This window comes from Oryctolagus cuniculus, chromosome 3 (assembly GCF_964237555.1).
Source record: "Oryctolagus cuniculus chromosome 3, mOryCun1.1, whole genome shotgun sequence".
NCBI classification, from domain to species: domain Eukaryota; kingdom Metazoa; phylum Chordata; class Mammalia; order Lagomorpha; family Leporidae; genus Oryctolagus; species Oryctolagus cuniculus.
In genome coordinates this window covers 99583200-99602255 of record NC_091434.1, presented here as the reverse complement: position 1 = coordinate 99602255, position 19056 = coordinate 99583200, and the positions used below count along the sequence as shown (strand labels likewise).

Sequence of the window (19056 nt, the reverse complement as noted above, 5' to 3'; positions counted from 1 at the left end):
TGAAGGCAACTTAATTGACAGGAAGATTAAAAATAAAACCCGCTTCATGTGGTGTTTTAAAAATATGATGCTTTTATAATCATTTAAATCTTTTATGACAGATCTAAACAGAATTGGTATCTACTAAGACAAAATTTGACCAAAAAAAGAGTGACAACCATTTATTCTGTTTGTTTTTTAAGATTTATTTTATTTATTTGAAAGAGTTATAGAGAGAGGTAGAGACAGAGAGAGAGGTCTTCCATTGGCTGGTTCACTCCCCAGATGGCCGCAAAGGCTGGAGCTGCGCCGATCAGGAGCCAGGAGCCAGGAGCTTCTTCCAGGTCTCCCATGTGGGTGCAGGAGCCCAAGGACTTGGCCCATCTTCCATTGCTTTCCCAGGCCATAGCAGAGAGCTGGATCGGAATAGGAGCAGCCAGGACCAGAACTGGGACCCATATGGGATGCCGGTGCCTCAGGCCAGGACGTTAACCCGCTGCGCCACAGTGCCGGCCCCACAACCATTTATTCTTAACATAAATAAGCATTGTTTTTCTTTGATCAAAGTGTCCCAAGTTTATGTTTTATGATAAGACTCAAATAATTACCCATTTTGAACTGGCTGAAAGTTGTGATTAAAAAAAGTTAAATGGCTATATTGTTTATATTTTGTCATATATTCAGGTAAACTTAGGCAATTTAATTCATTTTCTATCCAGTATTTAAATTCAGGAGCAGGAGGCCTTGCTGGTGCCTTTGTTCACGAAAAGCATACCCATACCATTAGACCTGCGTGAGTACCATTTTTAAATTCTTTTTTGGTAATGAACAAGTTAATTTGCATTAATAATATGTTACATTCACATGAATTCTTGAAGATGCTATCCAATAGGAATCTGGATTGTATTATAATTATTGTAAAATAGTCTATTAACAGTGATATGCTTTATCAGAAATAAATGCTTTCCAAAGGGTTCAATTGGCTGAACAAGAAACTTAATCAATGAAAAAGAAGCGTGAATGCTAAAAATGAGTCACTGCAATCATGTAGAGCAGATGGCTGAATGCAGAGACCACTTGATTTTTTTTCAAAAATTAGACTTTAGAAAATTTCAGATTGCTCACATGATGAATAAATCAAAGGCAGCCAGAGCTGTGCCTAATAGAGCTTTAAATGTGGCATGTTATTATTAAAATTACATCTACCTTTAAAGCTATAAATGTTACATGATGGCTTGTGGGAAATATCTTCTGTCCTGAAAGACTTTATAATCCGTGAAACCTGGAGAAGCTGAACACTGAACAACAGACTGACTATATAAAAAGTAATACTTTTCTATTTTGCAGAAGTCTCTTCCTATTTTAGAGCAAGTATAAACTTAAATGGAATACACCAACAAATTGACACATTTTTATTTGACTGGGGAATTCATAAGTGTTACTTTATTTTTATCTGGAATGGAGATTAAAATATCATATTCTGGGAAGAAAAGAATTCCTTCATAGTCATTGTATTGGGATATGTATGGCAAGGAGACTATTTAGGCTCCTAATAGATAACATGATAATGTTTGATGAGTTTAATGAATCTTCAGTCACCAGATCCAGTATCATCTTTACAAAAACTAAAGCTGAATTAGTAGGAAAGCCTGGTGCACCTCATGCTGCTGAAGATCTAGTCATATAAATCCAAGGAATACAGGATGATTTTCTATAGTGTACTTAATCGTATCAAAACTCCTTCAAGATTTTAAAAATGAAAGAGTGCAGTCTCTTCAGACAGATATTCAGTCAGGCAGACATCATTTTTGAGTATATTGATGTCAGTGCATTAAATTTCTCTGTGTGCCAAAGCCCTTGAGAAGAATATAAAAGCCTATAAGAGGACCATGCATAAAATTTTAAAGTCCTAGTTTTGACTTTTAGCAAATCCCATTGATAACCTTTCACCTAGCGTAATTGTTTTCCACATCTATGGTGTACAAGATGTTGCTTGTTTCTACAATATGACTACCAGATTGATCATTTCTCATTCTGTTTATTTAAATTATAATAGAGGATCTGATGTATTATATCAACCCAAAGGGCAAGTGAGTTGGGTGTGGGCAAGTAGTCTACACAGATTCTAGAGAATGCAGTTAGGAGTTAAGCTCTTTGGCCCCTGCACCCACATGGGAAACCAGGAGGAAGCACCTGGCTCATGACTTCGGAACAGTATAGCTCCAGCCATTTGGGGGGTGAACCAACGGAAAGAAGACCTTTCTCTCCATCTCTCTCTTACTGTCTAACTCTACCTGTCAAATTAAAAAAAAAAAAAAGGATTTTGTGGGGAGCAACTTGGACTAGACTAAGTTACTGGAATTAAGACTTATTCTATGCATCTGCTCTCCCACAATATGGTGCTGGGAGAGGAGTAAACAACTTCTACACAGCTGCCTCCAGTTCGACCAATAACCTGCAGGAGCTGATCCTGCTCCTGATTAGAGAAGAGCAGCGTACTCGGTGTGTGGGTAGCAGAGTTGGGATTGGTGGAAGAGGACTATAAAGGAGGAGAGAGACAACATGCACCAGGAACATCTGAAGGAACACCTGAGCAGCCCCCGAGAGAGCTGGCCAGCGGTGTTTCGCTCCCCCGTGGAAGTGGGGAAAGTGGCAGGGGGCACCGCCCTTCCACGGAGGTGGAAGGACGGCAGCCAACCCGGGAAGAACCAGCAGCAAACCCGGGAAGGGCTGAGCAGACAAAAGAACAGTGCAGGGTTTTGTGTCGTTCCTCCACGAAGAGGGGGAGCGACATAATGGTGCCGTGACTCGGATAGGAAGCCTAGGAGGGATAATGGTGCCGTGACTCGGATAGGAAACCTAGGAGGGAAGAAGCGGGAAGAAGTGGGAAAATACCGGAGAGAGAGACTAGCAAAGAGCCTAGGGAAAAGCCGGACGGAAAAAGTGCCGGAAGAAGTTAGGATTGAGGGCGAAGGTGAAGGCTGGAGGAAACATAGACTCGGATGCAGACTATGGCGGGGAAGCTAGGAGATTAAAAGCGAAAGTGAAAGCTAGAACAAACAGACTCAGATACGGACTGTGGGGAGAAGCCAGGAGAAATGAGAGGGGAATATTGTTGGAAGAAACTTAGGAAATATACCGGGTAGAGAAAAATATGTTAGGGAAAATGAAGCCGCGGGGGCAGGCCGAAGCGGAGATGTAAGCTAGTTGGGATTCGTCAAGTCAGCCCGGGGAGCAGAAGGCGAAAAACTAAAACCAGAAGCAGAGACGTAAGCTAGATTGGAATCCGTCAGATTAGACGGGGGAGCAAAAGACCAAACCGAAAGGCAGAGATGTAAGCTAGGTTGGATTTCGTCAGGTTAGCCCAGGGAACTTAGACTGAAAACGGAGAAGCGGAAATGTGAGCTAAGCTGTGTGATTCGCGGAAGCCGCCGCGTGCGGGGAGAGCGCACGGGGCGCGAGTAGATAGGAAGTGCGGGGCTGGCGCTGGGCCGTGGTGTGGGCGCGAAGGGGCATGGAGACCACGGAGCGCGCGCGAAGCCGGGAAGCCGCGCAGATAAGAGAAGCGTGGGCTGAAGCCGCACAGAGCCAGGAAGCCGCCGCGGGGCGAGGTGCCAAGAAGCTGCCTCGGGGCGGGCACTGGGAAGCCGTGGGGATAAGAGAAACAGAAGTTTAGAAGTAAAATGAGAGAAATAGGAATGCTGGCAGATAGAAGTAAAATAAGAGAAATAGGAATGCCCGGAGGAGAGAGACAACATGCACCAGGAACATCTGAAGGAACACCTGAGCAGCCCCCAAGAGAGCCGGCCAGCGGTGTGCCGCTCCCCCGCGGAAGTGGGGAAAGTGCCAGGGGGAGCCGCCCTTCCACGGAGGTGGAAGGATCGGCAGCCAACCCGGGAAGAACCAGCAGCAAACCCGGGAAGGGCCGAGCAGACAAAAGAACAGCGCAGGGTCCTGTGTCGTTCCTCCACGAATGGGGGAGCGACAGATTTAAGCTCTAACCACATGCTTATTGCACTTCAGGTTTCTCTCTCTGCACAAGGAAAAGGAGAATGTATGGATTTTAGTGTGCTCACACCTCTAATTTTCTGGAACCCCAAATCTTCTCGACAATATTTAAATATATGCTAAATCTATGCTCCCAGGAGGTAGATCAGCTGGTAGACCAGATTCACATTGCAGCTTGGTCTCTAGCTGTGGTCTGTAAGCTGAAGAACATTCCTTGATCTCTCAGTGCTCTGACTTCTTACTGAGGACCTTACAGGCAGTTATTGGGCAAATACAATGAGACAATGCACATAACATACTAATCATAGCTCTTAACGTTTGTATGTGATTGATACATAAGGGACTATGTGAAAAAAATCGAAAATTTGAGAAATAAAGGAAAAAGATGGGTGGTATTTTTAAATATGATTGGGGCAAGTCTCCTCGGAGCTTTGTTTGATAATTACTTAGTACTTACTTTGTTGACCCCCCTTGTGAATTTTTGTGTTAACATGCAGATTTTTGTGTGGTGAAGATCATTTCTCCCAACCAGGAAAGATAATTGGTTATGATTTCTGACCTTGTGGGGCATTAAATTGTTTGTTTGTATCATTAAGTTCATTGCAGCAGATATTTGAAAAACTGCATAAATCTCCATTTCTTGACTTCTCTTTTGCATTGGGCTTACATTCTTATTGGTTTTCTCGGTTAGTGTGTTGAATGAGATCTTTCCTGTGTGTTTCATTTTATATTTTTGTGAGACCTATTCATTTAATTTTTTTAAAATGTACATTATTGACTTTTTTGCATTTTAACTCTAGCTTTGGAGTCTGAGGGGATTTAAATCAGGCTTGACTTCTGAAGGCTGAATGATAAGAAACTGTTGCTTTTCCACACGTTGTTTGTTTTCTTATAGTCTTGAAGCTTTTCTTTTATTGTGATGTCTATTAATAATTCCAATGCTGGCTGGCACTGCGGCTCAATATGCTAATCCTCCGCCTGCGGTGCCAGCACCCGGGTGGTTCTAGTCCCAGTCAGGGCGCCAGATTCTGTTCAGGTTGTTCCTCTTCCAGTCCAGCTCTCTGCTGTGGCCCGGGAGTGCAGTGGAGGATGGCCCAGGTCCTTGGGCCCTGCACACACATGGGAGACCAGGAGAAGCACTTGGCTCCTGGCTTCGGATCGACGTGGTGCTCCAGCTGCAGCACGCCGGCTGCAGCAGCCATTTGGGGGGTGAACCAACGGAAGGAAGACCTTTCTCTCTGTCTCTCTCTCTCACTGTCCACTATGCCTGTCAATAAAAAAGAAAAGAAAAGAAAAGAAAAGAAAAGAAAAGAAAAGAAAAATAATTCCAGTGCTACCAATTTCTAAATTTAATTTCTTCTTCAACTAATGTATTCGATGTATCTTAGTAAATTGGAGCCCATTAACTAGGGAGAGAATGAAGCAGATTTGCATACAACAAGGACAGCTAATTTCATGTACTCATTTCATTGTGTCTGATAGGAAAATAAATGTTTTGCTAACACTACATATTCCAGTGTATTTTCCTCCGTTATGCATCCACAAGTCAAGCAATACCTGCAGGAAGAGTAGTGCAAGAAGTAGTAAGAAGACATGAAAGGCTAAAACATCACACTAAGACTAATTGCATAGCTATTGCATTGATAGTCAATAAATAAAATGATTTTAAAGGTGGGGAAGGAATTTTTCCTATGAATAATGTTTATAGTTCATAGATCAACTTCAAAAATTCCAGCATGTGTACTGACTCTATTGCCACTTAATAACCGTATTTTGGTCATTAGATCTCCAAGATCAGCTGATTAATTGCATTTAATGAACTTTCCATCACTTATACTTTTTTCTGTTCTATTAAAATTTTAGAGAGACTAAACACTAAATAGAGGGGTTCTTTTGCTGTTAAGCCATTCACTATTATAACTGAGAACCATATGGGCAACATCAATTCTAGTGGAATGAATGTAAATACTATTGATGTTGTACTTGGTGAAGTACATTTTTGCTTAAAAAAGAGTGACATCTAGTGGCTAAGCATATTATTTCAAATAAATAATATGCAGTTAACATTTCTTTTCCTAGTCCAGTCAAACTTTAACAAGCATATTAAAGTATAGAAACCTAAAAACCTTTTCTTATTTGGTCATTTGGCTATTTGTTTTTAGTTCAATAATTGTGTAACCAAAATCTTCACTAAAGAGGAAGAACATGATAACAGCAGAGATAAAGAGGAGGGGAAGTCCAGATGCATGGTTGAGTAGAATGCTTGCACATCCATCAAGGCTGGGGGAAAATGCATTACAGGAATGTCCATCCCCAGGCTCACAGGCTTTGTGCCACTGGATTGTAAAAGTTTAACGCTCACATCTGGTATATAATTTTAAAAAGTCTTTCACATGATGTTTCCATTAGCAACTGATAGATTACATCTATACCAAGAAATCTCACTTCCTTTTTTTTTTTTTTTGTTCAAATAGGCATTTTGGCCATTGTTCAAAACTGATGACCTAAGACTTTTCCTAGAGCCCTTTACCCGTAAAGAGAATAAGTAAATGAAAGGCCAAAGTCAATCTACCGCATTAAGCATCATAACTCAAGCTGGAATTCTCGACTGGAAAATTTAACCTTTTCTTAGCTCAACATCAGCTTTTCTCATTGCAAAGCCATATTCTCATCCTTGTTTTGAAGTTAATGATTATCATAAATTAAGACTAATTATGAATAAATGAATCAATGACTTTTTTGGGAATTCCTCTCTCCCCTGTCCCTCAGGCAGCCTTCAGTTCCATCTAAAAGTTGATTATTGTTTTGAAGTATAAAGGCATATACTTTTAATTACATAAATTTAACAATCAGAAATGTATAACTAAAAAACCTGCTAAATAATCTTGAATTTTTTTTAACTTTACCAGTGTTTACAATTCTGTCACATTTGCGAGCTGTATTTAATCTTTAGATTTTAGGAGATTTAAGAATATCTGAATATTATCCAAAGGTACAGTAAGAGCCCATATGCTGCAACTCAAAATACCATCTCCACCTCCTCTTTTTATTTTTTAAATGGAGGTTCTACTATGAAAACAGGAGTGGACTACAATTGAAGGGTGCTGTTCCTCACTTTCCATATTGGCATATGGATGCTCCAGATGCCACCATTGTGTTAGATCTCTTGGAAAAACACTCATTTCCCCTGGGAATTTTAGAGTTTTTGTAGATTTTTTGAGCAGCCAAAATGAGGCCCACTGATGATATCTATAAGAAAATGCTATATTTTTTATCTTTTAATTTTTTAAGATTTTTATTTATTTATTTGACAGGTAGAATTACAGTGAGAGAGAGACAGAGAGAGACAGAGAGAAAGGTCTTCCCTCCGTTGGTTCACTCCCCAAATGGCCGCAATGGACGGAGCTGCACTGATCTGAAGCCAGGAGCCAGGTGCTTCTTCCCAGTCTCCCACGTGGGTGCAGGGGCCCAAGCACCTGGGCCATTCTCCACTGCCCTTCTAGGCCACAGCAGAGAGCTGGACTGCAAGAGGAGCGACCAGGACTAGAACCCAATGCCCATATGGGATGCCCGTGCTGCAGGCGGAGGATTAACCTAGTCTGTAATATCGTAGGCCAAAAGAAAATGTTATATTTTTAAATCATGTAAACACATTTCTAGAAAATTCAACAAAAAGATTCCAAAAATTAAAACTTGTGTCCTGTTTGCCCCAGCTATACAATCAATGTTATATGGGGAGGTAATCTTATGTAAACTTGTTCTGGGGAATGTTGACTTGATTTATTTCAATTCCACGTACTTCTTCAGATAATAGCTGAGAATGCAACAGCCTAAAAGTTAGCTATCACTTACATTTTTTTTTAGTTTCTTAGTGACATTTTCTGACTTACTACTTACCAAATTCCTATTACCTGGATGAGATCTTCTTACATAAAGGCTAAGAGAACAAGTAAGTGCAGGTGACAGTAGCAAAGTGTGTGAATTCACGAGATTCCTGATGTTTTCAAATGGGATGAACCAATACCTACAGATTTCCCAGTGAGGGTTTTTGCATAATTTCCAGTTGAAATATGTCTGACCTAGTCCTCTTCAAATAACTATATCTCTTTAGCTTGTTTCTGGTGTTAGGTGTTCAGTATTGACATGGGTAACTTCTCAGCTCCCACATATTCACCTGTTGGCTGTTTATAATTGACCATTCCCTTTGTTCCCTTTGACTTTAACATTTACTGTCTATTCCTCCAAGCTTCTGTGGTACCATTTCCTCTTCCTTCTGCTCCAATGAGTGTGTTTACTTTTCTGTGTTATACAAGGTTTACTCTTCCACATTTTTTATTGATTCTCTGGATTTCTCAGAAAGCTGTTGGATTTTTTGTGCAACAGTATCTCAACCACATTCATTATTTTGAGAATACATATTCATAAAACACAAATTTTCACTTCCAGCTTTACGATTTGCTTAAATGTTTGCCCATATTTTCATCTGATTTCAAATTGTAAGAATTCCTAATTATCTGAACTTTATCCCTGGCCCCAAAGAAACCAGTTATTATAGGAAAGCAAAGGCTGCCCTAATAAAAATGTTTGCTAATAAACCATCCAATTTTAAAATTAGTCCTTACCAGAACACTCTTTACAAGTTTGTATTATGTTCTATCTGTATGATTTACTTTAAAAAGTCTTAGCCTCTTACTGAATATAGAATGCTATAAATAGCAGATAATACAGTAAAAAATTATAATAAAAATGGATTGCAATGTAAGGGCTTTGTGATGTAAGTGAAGCTGCTGAATCACAAAATCATGGACAATAAGGGTTTTTCATAAGGATAGCTGCTAATAGGTGAAATAAAAGAAATTTGATAAGGTATCTCAAAAGTAGATGACTTGAACATCAGGGAGTTAAAGGAACTGACAAATGTCTCAAACAGTTTCATAAAAACTATCATCTTTAAATTCATAATGAAATATTTAAAGATAATATCAAAGTTTAATAATAATTATAATATAATAATAGTTAATGTTTTATAATTGTCAAGTTTATATAAGATTGTATATCAATCAAAACTTTATTTCCTCTATTAGATTTAAAACTGATTCATTTTAAGAGGATTATTCCTTTATCATTTGTCATCAGATAAGACTTCCAATATGTCTATACATATGGTATGTGTTTGTGTATATACATATATATGTGTATTTATATATATATTTATGCATGTATGTATTTCTAGGGATTAAATATAGCAAAGTTCTTGTTTTATCTTAACTCCACCAGCTGATTTTTTCTAAGATGCTCATCACATGACCATGTGAAGGGAATGAATTTGAGTTGATTAAGGATACATTAATAGATTGCAGAAACAAATATAGGATGTTGTCTATGATTTCAAGATCTTTTATTCTGCCATTTAAGAAGTCAAATACGTGACTTGAATGACAGGCAACAACACAAGATTACGATGTTTCATAAGGCAACCTATGATTAATTGCTGGGTGAATTCTCAGACTGATTTTGCCTTTGATGCCATACCGCAGAAAAGCTTGAGCAAGAAAGTAGGGAAAGTTACAGGCATGAATCCTCTGTAAAATAGAATGCAATGTTAACTAAGTGAATAAATTTACTCTCTATTACTTTGAAAGCTGAAATCGTTGCCCATGAGAGAGATTCACTTCATAAGTTTCATAAATTTAAGAAGGTATAAAAAAAGAAGATAGAATTACTTAAATGGCATTTCTTAAAGGGATTGTCAAATAATCTTTTCCTTTTTATTCTCCTCACTAGAAATTTTATGAAATCTGAGTTATTGCCTTAACATTTTAAAACATCATATTTTCACAAAATTGCTCTTTATCCTTAGTCTACAGTATTTTAGAAATTATAAACAGTAGTGAAACTATGGCTATTTCAATCTCTTAGTTCTGGATCCATACTCATGAAGTGGGGTTGCACCTGTTCTCAAACTATCACTGTAAGAACCCTACAACAGTACACAAATCACTGCAGAAAACTCACCTGTGTAATTATGACATATAATCTAAACTACTTACAGTTGGAAATAATTTTATATCAATTATAATAAAGGAAGTCATTTCCTTGGCTTTATCGTTTTTACTATAAATCAGATCATTTCCCCGTGTAGTAGGCTTAAACCATGATTGTAAAAATAACTTACATGCATTGAAGCATGATCACAGTTAAAAATAAGTTTACACAATAATCTGTTAACTCAAGAAATAAATTAATTCCAGCTCTTAATGAAAGCCGAAATAGTAATTGTCAGTATTAAAAGACACATTAAAGTCATTCTTGCTTATAAATAACCACCCTCAGAAAATGATGACATAATCGTTAATTTGGGAACAGTAAAGTTCTTTGAAACCTCCAAATTTATTTTCTATTCTAAAATTACAGTCTTATTTCTCTGAAGATACATGAGATTGATGAACCCTTCAGACATAAAAAGTAGAAATTGTCAAGAAGCTTCAGCTTTTGTTTTAATTACTTTAATTTTTGTTCTTAAAGTGACCTTTGAAATATGCAAGATATTTTTACTATTAACTCTGCAGAAGTGCTAGATTTTAAATGTTCTTGTTTGGAAAATACACTTAGCCATCCAGCTTTTCATAACTGCCAAAAGAGCCAGGGTGCAGGTCTGCTGTAATGATAGGTGCTGCATGCAACAGCATGGGCTACTGCTTCATTAGTCATACACAGATCTGTTGGGTTCTAGTGTTTCCAGGATGGAGGAAAACTAGCAGCACAGGCTGAAAAATCACTTGGAATATATTGCTCAGGAAAACAATCATGAATTATGTAATCTATCTTCTCTTTGTTTACGTTTTACTCTTTCAGAGAGGAGAACATGGCTGAGAATTATCCTTTTGTCTAGAACTGGGATCCATTGCCCTCATGTATAGGAGAGCTTGCATTGGTTCCCATTTCAATCCCTGCTCCAATCAACTTTGGTCAGAGTCTCAGAAGAGACAATCCATGGTAATTTAGGCACAAATGCCCTGTGGTATCTGTTTACAATAGCCCCATGATCCTTGTGAGACTTCATCTTAGCCTGTCCAAATAAGATTGTTTTAAAAATTGATTATGGATTTCCATGCGATGGCACAGTGGGGTAAACCACCTCTTGCAATGCCCACATCCCACAACAGAATGCCAGTTCAAGTACTTGGGTTCCTGCCACCCATGTGTGCAACCTAAGTGAAGTTCCTGGCTCCTACTTTCAGCATGGTGTAGCCCTGGCTGTTGTAGTCATTTACAGAGTGAACCAGTGGATGGAAGATGGATCTCTAACTTTCAAATAAATCTTTTAAATATGCAAAAACTGAAACCTTAATTCTTTGAATACAGGGACATTGAACTATTATTTTTTCTTTATTTTCATTGCTCACAGTGTCCAAGAAAACAGTTCAAAATTTTTTTGTTGTTGAACGTATAGTTCTTTCTTTACTTTCAGCATGAGACAAAAACCATATTGTAGCATATGGAAGGATTTCAACTTTGCAAATTATTCTGAAGGGAGTATGATTTGCAAAATACTGTCATATTAAATATGCATTTCCATATAGTTCTATGAAAACCAAATATATCCACGAAAACTAGCTACAGACAACTTAAAACTTCTTCATGAGTTTTTAATCAACAATGACAATAAAATTTCAAGTAGTTTTACTGAAGTCCCTGTTTTTGTGCTTGAAACACCAATATTATCTCAAAGAATAGTAAACCACTATTACAAATTAGATATTTCAAGAAAACATATTCAGAAAATTTTCAAAGGCTTTCATTAATGATACTTTCAACCAGAAAAAAAGACTCAGCACTTATAAGAACAGCATATTATTCTGAAGCTTCAGAAAATATTATTCATTAACTAAAATTCATTTCAGGAAGTACTTTTTGATGACCATGCTCGTCATACTGTTAGATCACTGGACATATTTCAGCAAGCCTCCTGTAAAGTGAGATTTGAAGATGTAATTGAATATGTAACGGAACCAAGTAAAGTACTATTATTTACAGATGAGTGGGCAAATGAGCAAGAAAAGAAACTGAGCTTTGTGATACATTCTCGAGCCACTTTCTAGCGTAGCATTAAATCTGCTAAGAATGGAGCAGAACAAGTGTGAGTAAATGAATATTTTGTCAGAAATAGAAATCGATATATCTTTACAGAGAGTGAATTAGTCATAGTCTACCTATTTAATGTCCTGTCATGTCCAGCCTTTTAACAGACGTGGCTGGGGACTGGTTGCTGCCATCAAGGGATGAATGTGCAATTTATTGGCCCAAGCAACCTGTTTAACCTATTATGTTGTTTTCAAGATGTATTTTTTTTTTTGCCTTTGGGGCCTTTGAGTTTGTTTTTGTGACTTAGCCATGCTTTTATGTTTCCTACAAATGTGCTGATTAATCAATTGCCTGGATTTAGATTCCCCTTGCTCATTTTTAATTTTTAGTTTTTGCTTTGATTTTGACTTATTGTTTTAGGCTGTATCTCCTCATTCTCTGATTCACATAGGAATAATGGTTGGGTTTATCTTCTTTAAGTGTGTCTGGATCACTGTTCCAAGCATGTCTCTATTTCCCAAACCTTTCTTGTCCCGCCACCTAGTAGTTTAGCAACATTTATATCCTGCTATGGAGGACATGACTGAAAAATTTGACCAGAAGACTTATGTACCAATATAACTAACAATGACCAAATCCTACCAAACTGAACTTATTTCCCAGAAGACAGAGTATAGCATACTCAAACCTAGTCTTCTTTGTATTTGGCTATCTATAGCCCATAATTGTTCATAAAAAGAAGCCAAGGAAGAATTTTTACTTATAATTCTCATCCTCTAAGTCACAGCTTCATAATGCCCTTGCACTATATTTGTATTCCTTAAAGAAATGTTTATTGTGCATACAGGTAAATTTTAAGGTATTTGGAATGTACTAACCAGCAAAGAATACTTCCCTATCTACACAACTTTATAATAATCCAGTATATAAAGGAAGGCCGTGAACATAATAAAGAGCCAGTCATCTAATTCTTTAAATGTGGAGATGACTAATGCACAACTTAAAAATTACAACATTAGGAGTGCACTGTGGTGCAGCAGGTTGAATTACCCACTGGAACTCCTGTGTTCTCTTCTGATTCAGCTTTCTACTGATACATTCTAGGAGACAACAAGTGATGGCTCAAATTTTGGGTTAATGGGAGACCTGGATGGAATTTGGGTTCCTAACTATTGAAAGCATTTGGGGAGTGAACAAGCACATGTAAGGCATCTCCCTGAAATCTCTCTGTTCAAGTAGATGAAAATAAAAGATGAACAAACATTTTAAAATAAAGTACAGCAGGGAAAGAAGATATAGAAACCTTGTACATGGATAATGTGCATATTAAATGGCATTCAGGAAGCCTGTGCTGAGGAAATAAGATTTGGATTAAGAGCAGAAGGAAGAGGAGAGTGTACACATGGCTTCCTGGTTAAGAGGGTTCCAGGTGAAAGCATTCCTCTACTCATCTGTACTAACCATCAGCTCACCATTGATGATATTGCTATGCTTGACTACAGCCCATGGTGCTCCCCAAGCTATGTCTCTTCCATCAGAGAGTGATTTGGGCACTGGTGAATAGTACATGGACTAGAAGGACATTTATATTGATAATGAGGCCCAGAGCAAGAAAGGCATCCTGACTCTGAAGTGTACCGTGGATTGAGCAAGGCAATGTCACCTAATGACATGGAGAAGATCTGGCCCCAAACCTTCTAGAATGATCAGGCTTCATCCCCAAGGGGCACCTATGTGGCTGACTGAGGGCACCTGATTCCCCAGCCAACCAAGAAAAAAGGAACTATCATGTTGGAGACCTTCAATATCCCAGCTATGTACATGTCCACCCAGCATGTGCTGCTCTTGGACAACTCTGACCATTCTACAGCTCCATGATGGGTTCCACCGGCAAGGTTACTCACTTGGTGTCCATTTGTAATGATATGCTGTGGGTGGCTGGATGGGAGGGTCTGGGAACTGCCTTGTGAAGATTCTCCTGGAGCACAACTGCACTTCACCAGCACAATGGAGCGAGAATGCTTTCATCGTGAAGGAGAAGCTGAGCTACTCACCCTGGACTGGATGGCCAGGTGATTACTTTCAGAAACAAGGCATTCTGCTGACCCAGGCTCTCTTGCAGCCTTCCTTTCTGTGTCATCCATGGAACTATCTAATTCCATCATGAAGATTAACATCAATAAAGCAAAGACTTTTTTTTTTTTTTTTTTTTTTTTGCCAACATGATGCTGTTGGAGGCACCACTGTGTACATGGGCACAGGAATGGCAAATATCAGATCACCATCCTGGTACCCAGAGTGAGGAGAATGAGGTCATTGTGCCTCTGAGCACAAGGGCTTCACGTGAGTGGGCAACTCCATCCTGGCTGTGCTGCCCACCCTGCTACTGATGTGGGTCAGCAAGCAGGAACATGAGGGGCTGGCTCCTCCTTGGTCTACTTCAACTGACTCAAGCTAATGATAACTTAGCTGTGCTGTAGCCTTTCTGGATAAAATCTAACTTGCACAAAAAGTGAGATGAGATTGGCATTGCTTAATGGGATGTTTTGTTTATTTTGACTTGGGCTTTAAATCCAGAACAGTGAGAGCGAATGCAATCAGCTGCAGTAAATGCCTGCAAAGTTCTGTGATGCAACTGAGGATTTAGACTATGTATTGTTCCTTTAAAAATACTCATTCCAAATGTCCTAAGATGCACTGTTACTTGCCCTCCAAAACCATCCCCACTTCTCCACAAGAATGGCCCAGTCCCTGTCTGGGTTCACACAGGGAAGAGGACTGCATTGCTTTTGTGTAAATTGCGTAATTCTAAATTTTAAAAAACCTTTATAGCCTTTTATTTTCTTTTGAGTAATCCTTGTCATTATCCCCTGAGCTTGAGATGTCTGAAGGCTTTGGTCACCCCAGAAGTGAGTTGAGGTGTGGTGTCAGCCAGAGCTTACCTACAAACTGACTTGAATGAGATTAATTCTATAAAACAACACACACTGAAGAAACAAACAAAAGATCTGAGTTCTAGGCAGAGAGTGCATATTATTCAAAGCTTTCAGAGGGAGATGCCTCATGGGTTTTGAGGAGAAGCAGGAAAGCCAGTCTGGCTAGAATAGATGGAGTAATCTGGAAGTGAAATGAATTGGAGAGAGAAAGGCATTCAGATAATGCAGGCCCCTGTGAGTTAATAAAAAGACCTTGAGCCATTGATCAGTTTGGCAGAAAAGTAACCTCATAACCTTTATTTATCTTTTATCTAAAATATTTTAAACAGATATATTTGTACATATTTATGGGGTACTATATGATGTTTCAATATAATATTTTTAAAATAATCTGGTGGGTGTGTTTGGAATGGGCTGTAGAAGAGAAAGTTTGGACTATGGAAGACCTCAGGGAATTATTGTGATAAGCAAGCAAAAAGTGGTAACATTCAAAGCAGGGGGCTACACAAGGAGGTGAGGAGAAGTAGTAGGACTCTGGATCTAAGAGATAGGTGACCGCACTCAGCAAGAATTCAAGAACAAACATGTGAGGGGCCGCTGTTTTAGCATGGCAGGTGAAGCTACTTATCCGTGACGCCGGCATCACATGTGAGCTCCTTTGTGTGTCCTGAATGTTCTACTTCTGATCCAGATCCTTCCTAATGGTTAGAGAAAAGCAGCGGAAGATGGCCCAAGTGCTTAGGCCCCTGCACCCACATGAGAGACCTTGAAGAAGCTCCTGACTCTTGGCTTTGACCTGCCCCAGCATTTGCCATTGAGGCCATCTGGGGAGTGAACCAGTTTTGTAAGATCTCTCTCTCTGTCTCTTCCTTTTTTCTGTAACTTTGACTTTCAAATAAATAAATCTTTAAAAAAAAGAAAAAAATAGACATGTGAGAATCTCACTTATGCATGATTAAGTTTCAGAGAGGTGCTATAAAACATTGTATTTCACAATACAGTATTGTACATTTTAAAATATGCTTAAAAAGTAGTTCTCAGTGTTCTTACCAGAATTTTTTAGTCTTAAAATTTTTTAAATTATTTTCTAACAGATTCAATATGCTTTGTAGATATAATTCGAAGAACATAATGATATTCCCTTTCTGCTTCCCACTGTCGCTTCCCACCTACCCTTCTTAATAAGAAATAAACTATTAAGATAGAGACATGAATGCCAGTTGAGGGATAGATGTTTGCAATTACACAAAAGTGGGCTGTTAGCTATCTAAAATATGCTAATGGCAAATATGGAGAACGCAGGATAGAGTTCATTAAGAAATTGAGTCAAGCAGTTATAATGAAAAGCTTGTACAGAGGGGTAAGAATGAGGGAACAATGAAAGAACTTGATGTTTCAGCGAAAGAATTTGGAGTCATCAATCCAAGGTCACACAGTTATTCAATTTATCACCGGAAAACATTGTCTGAGCATCTAATCCAGGCAGAGCAGCTTGCAAAGCATCAGGAATACAGATGTGAATGAGCCCCTAGCATGCTGGAACTCACCACTCAGGAAGCAGCGGAGTGAAAGAGAGGAACTGGGGAAACCTCAAGGAGGCCAGGCAACGTGACAGGCAAGCTGACTACAGGCATGTTCCTAACCCTCAGGGGGGTAGGTGGTGGTAGGGTGTTCCAGGCAGAGGGGATTAGCATCCTGTGCAGGGGTTGGAACACCGTGGTTCTTATGTTTCAAGGAAGGAATTTTTATTTTTTCCTGTAGACAGAGAGGAGCTGCTGACTGCTCTTGTGGAGCAAGACTACACATTGAGATGGCCTCACCTCTCTAGGTCTGGATTTGCTCATGAGAAGAACTGACCCAAGGGATCTCTCCAAGTTTCTTTTCCAACTTTTAAATTCATTGATTTTTGAGGAAAAACCTGAAGCATCAGAATGAGGTGAAATGCTTGTAGTGATCTCAGAAGCTGAAACCATCCTGATGGAAGTCTGTGTTACTGGTTCTGTCAACTGCTTTCATGGCCGCTCCATCTCCCGCCCTTCTTTGAATGCAATAGCACAGTATCTTTAAAAAAAAAGATTTATTTGTTTATTTGAAAGACAGTTTCAGAGAGGCAGAGGCAGAGATCTTCCATCCACTGATTCACTCCCCAAATGACTGCAATGGCTGGAGCTGGGCCAATCTGAAGCCAGGACCCAGCAGCTGCTTCTGGGTCTCCCACGTGGTGTGCAGGGGACCCAAGGACATGGGCTATCTTCTGCTTTCTCAGGCCACAGCAGAGAGCTGGATCGGAAGTGGAGCAGCCAGGACTTGAACTGGCACCCACATGGATGCTGGCAATGCAGGCGGCAGTTTTATTCACTATGCCACAGTGAGTGGATGGCCCCAGAGTTCGGATGTTTTATTTCATAATTACTAGCAGCTCAAATTATATTTAGGGGATCCCTGGTAGCTTTCTCTTACTACATCTGAGCATCAGGCCTCAAAGATGCCTTTACAATAAGTAAGGCTTTTCATTTCTTTCTCTTTTTTTGACAGGCAGAGTTATACAGTGAGAGAGAGACAGAGAGAAAGGTCTTCCTTTTATGTTGGTTCACCCCCAAAATGGCCGCCACGGCCGGCGCGCTGAGGTGATCCGAAGCCAGGAGCCAGGTGCTTCCTTCTGGTCTCCCATTCCTTTGATTATGAACAGTGCCCTCTGCACAAACTATAACCTCTGTTCTGTTTACTTTCTCTATTCCTTTAGAATCTCCGTAGTCAGTTTTTCTTATTCAAAATATGTTGACCTGGGTGCAGGGCCCAAGCACTTGGGATCCTCCACTGCCTTCACGGGCCACAGCAGAGAGCTGGACTGGAAGAGGAGCAACTGGGACAGAATACGGCACCCCAACCGGGACTAGAACCCGGGGTGTTGGCGCTGCAGGTGGAGGATTAGCCAAATGAGCTGCAGCGCTGGCCGAGGCTTTTCATTTCATAACATTTATTTGAAAGTCCTTTTAAGTAATTTATGATATTCAAAGAACATAAAGGATTTTAAAATCTTTACTTTTTAGTATTTATTGGTTCTCTTACAATACTAACTTCTCTCAAAATTCTATTAATATCTCCATTGTAAGTAAATTAACTCCATGATTGATTTTCAATTTTTAATTTTGGATGGGAAAAAATTTGAATTTCTAGTCCAAGTATAATGAGATTGTATCTTCATTGTTGTTCAAATTCAGTTTTTTAATGATTTATGAGTTTATAATGATAATAGCTACTTATAAACTAAGTTAGTAGTTTTTAAGTATACTTCATTAGCTTTACAATATTTAAATTTTTAGAAAACACACCATGATTTCATTTAGATTACATTTCTTTTATGTTCTAATTTTACTTTTCCTACATTCAAAGAGATGATCTCTGAAAATGAATTTTATTTTCTCCAAGATTGTATATAATATATTTTGAATTTGAAATCTGTTTTAAAATACTTTATTTATTTTTAAAAAAATACTTGAAATACTCCCAAGATTCAAGGTACAACATACGGGTGACATGCTTACTGAGGTTCACTCAGCTGATGTCTAGGTCAACATATTTTGAACAAGAAAAACTGACTACGGAGATTCTAAAGGAATGGAGAAAGTAAACAGAACAGAGGTTATAGTTTGTGCAGAGGGCACTGTGCATAATCAAAGGAACGTGGCACCTCTGCATCCTAGTCTGTCATGTGGCCGGCATTATGCCAGCTCAAAATCCTATGGGACTTTGCATTCCTTTGTGAGAATCCTTGGTCATAATGGTTATATGAACATTTGGAATTCAACAACTAAAGTTGTGGAATCATATACTATGTATTAAGCTATTAGAGCTTCAGTTTGCTCATCAATATTATGTGGACAACAGTAATACCTATTTCATAGCATTATTTTAAAGATTAAGTTGTTGCTTAAACAGTATCTAGACCATTATCAAAGCTCCATTAACATTTGTTGTGTTGCTCTCAAAATGATTAAAACAACTCTAAGATCTTAAATCAGTAAAAAACATGCACATCCTCTAATTT

General features: G+C 38.9%; 1 protein-coding gene across 7 annotated transcripts in view; it reads left to right on the top strand.

Moving 5' to 3' along the window:
* Window positions 1-19056, top strand: part of KYNU (kynureninase) — a 228983-nt gene that overhangs the window by 150866 nt on the left and 59061 nt on the right. For all 7 annotated transcript variants that reach the window (XM_070071543.1, XM_017342822.3, XM_051849583.2 and 4 more), the window contains one exon: window positions 699-772. In XM_070071543.1, the coding sequence (XP_069927644.1) occupies window positions 699-772 (74 nt within the window). The remainder of the gene's footprint in view (window positions 1-698; window positions 773-19056) is intronic.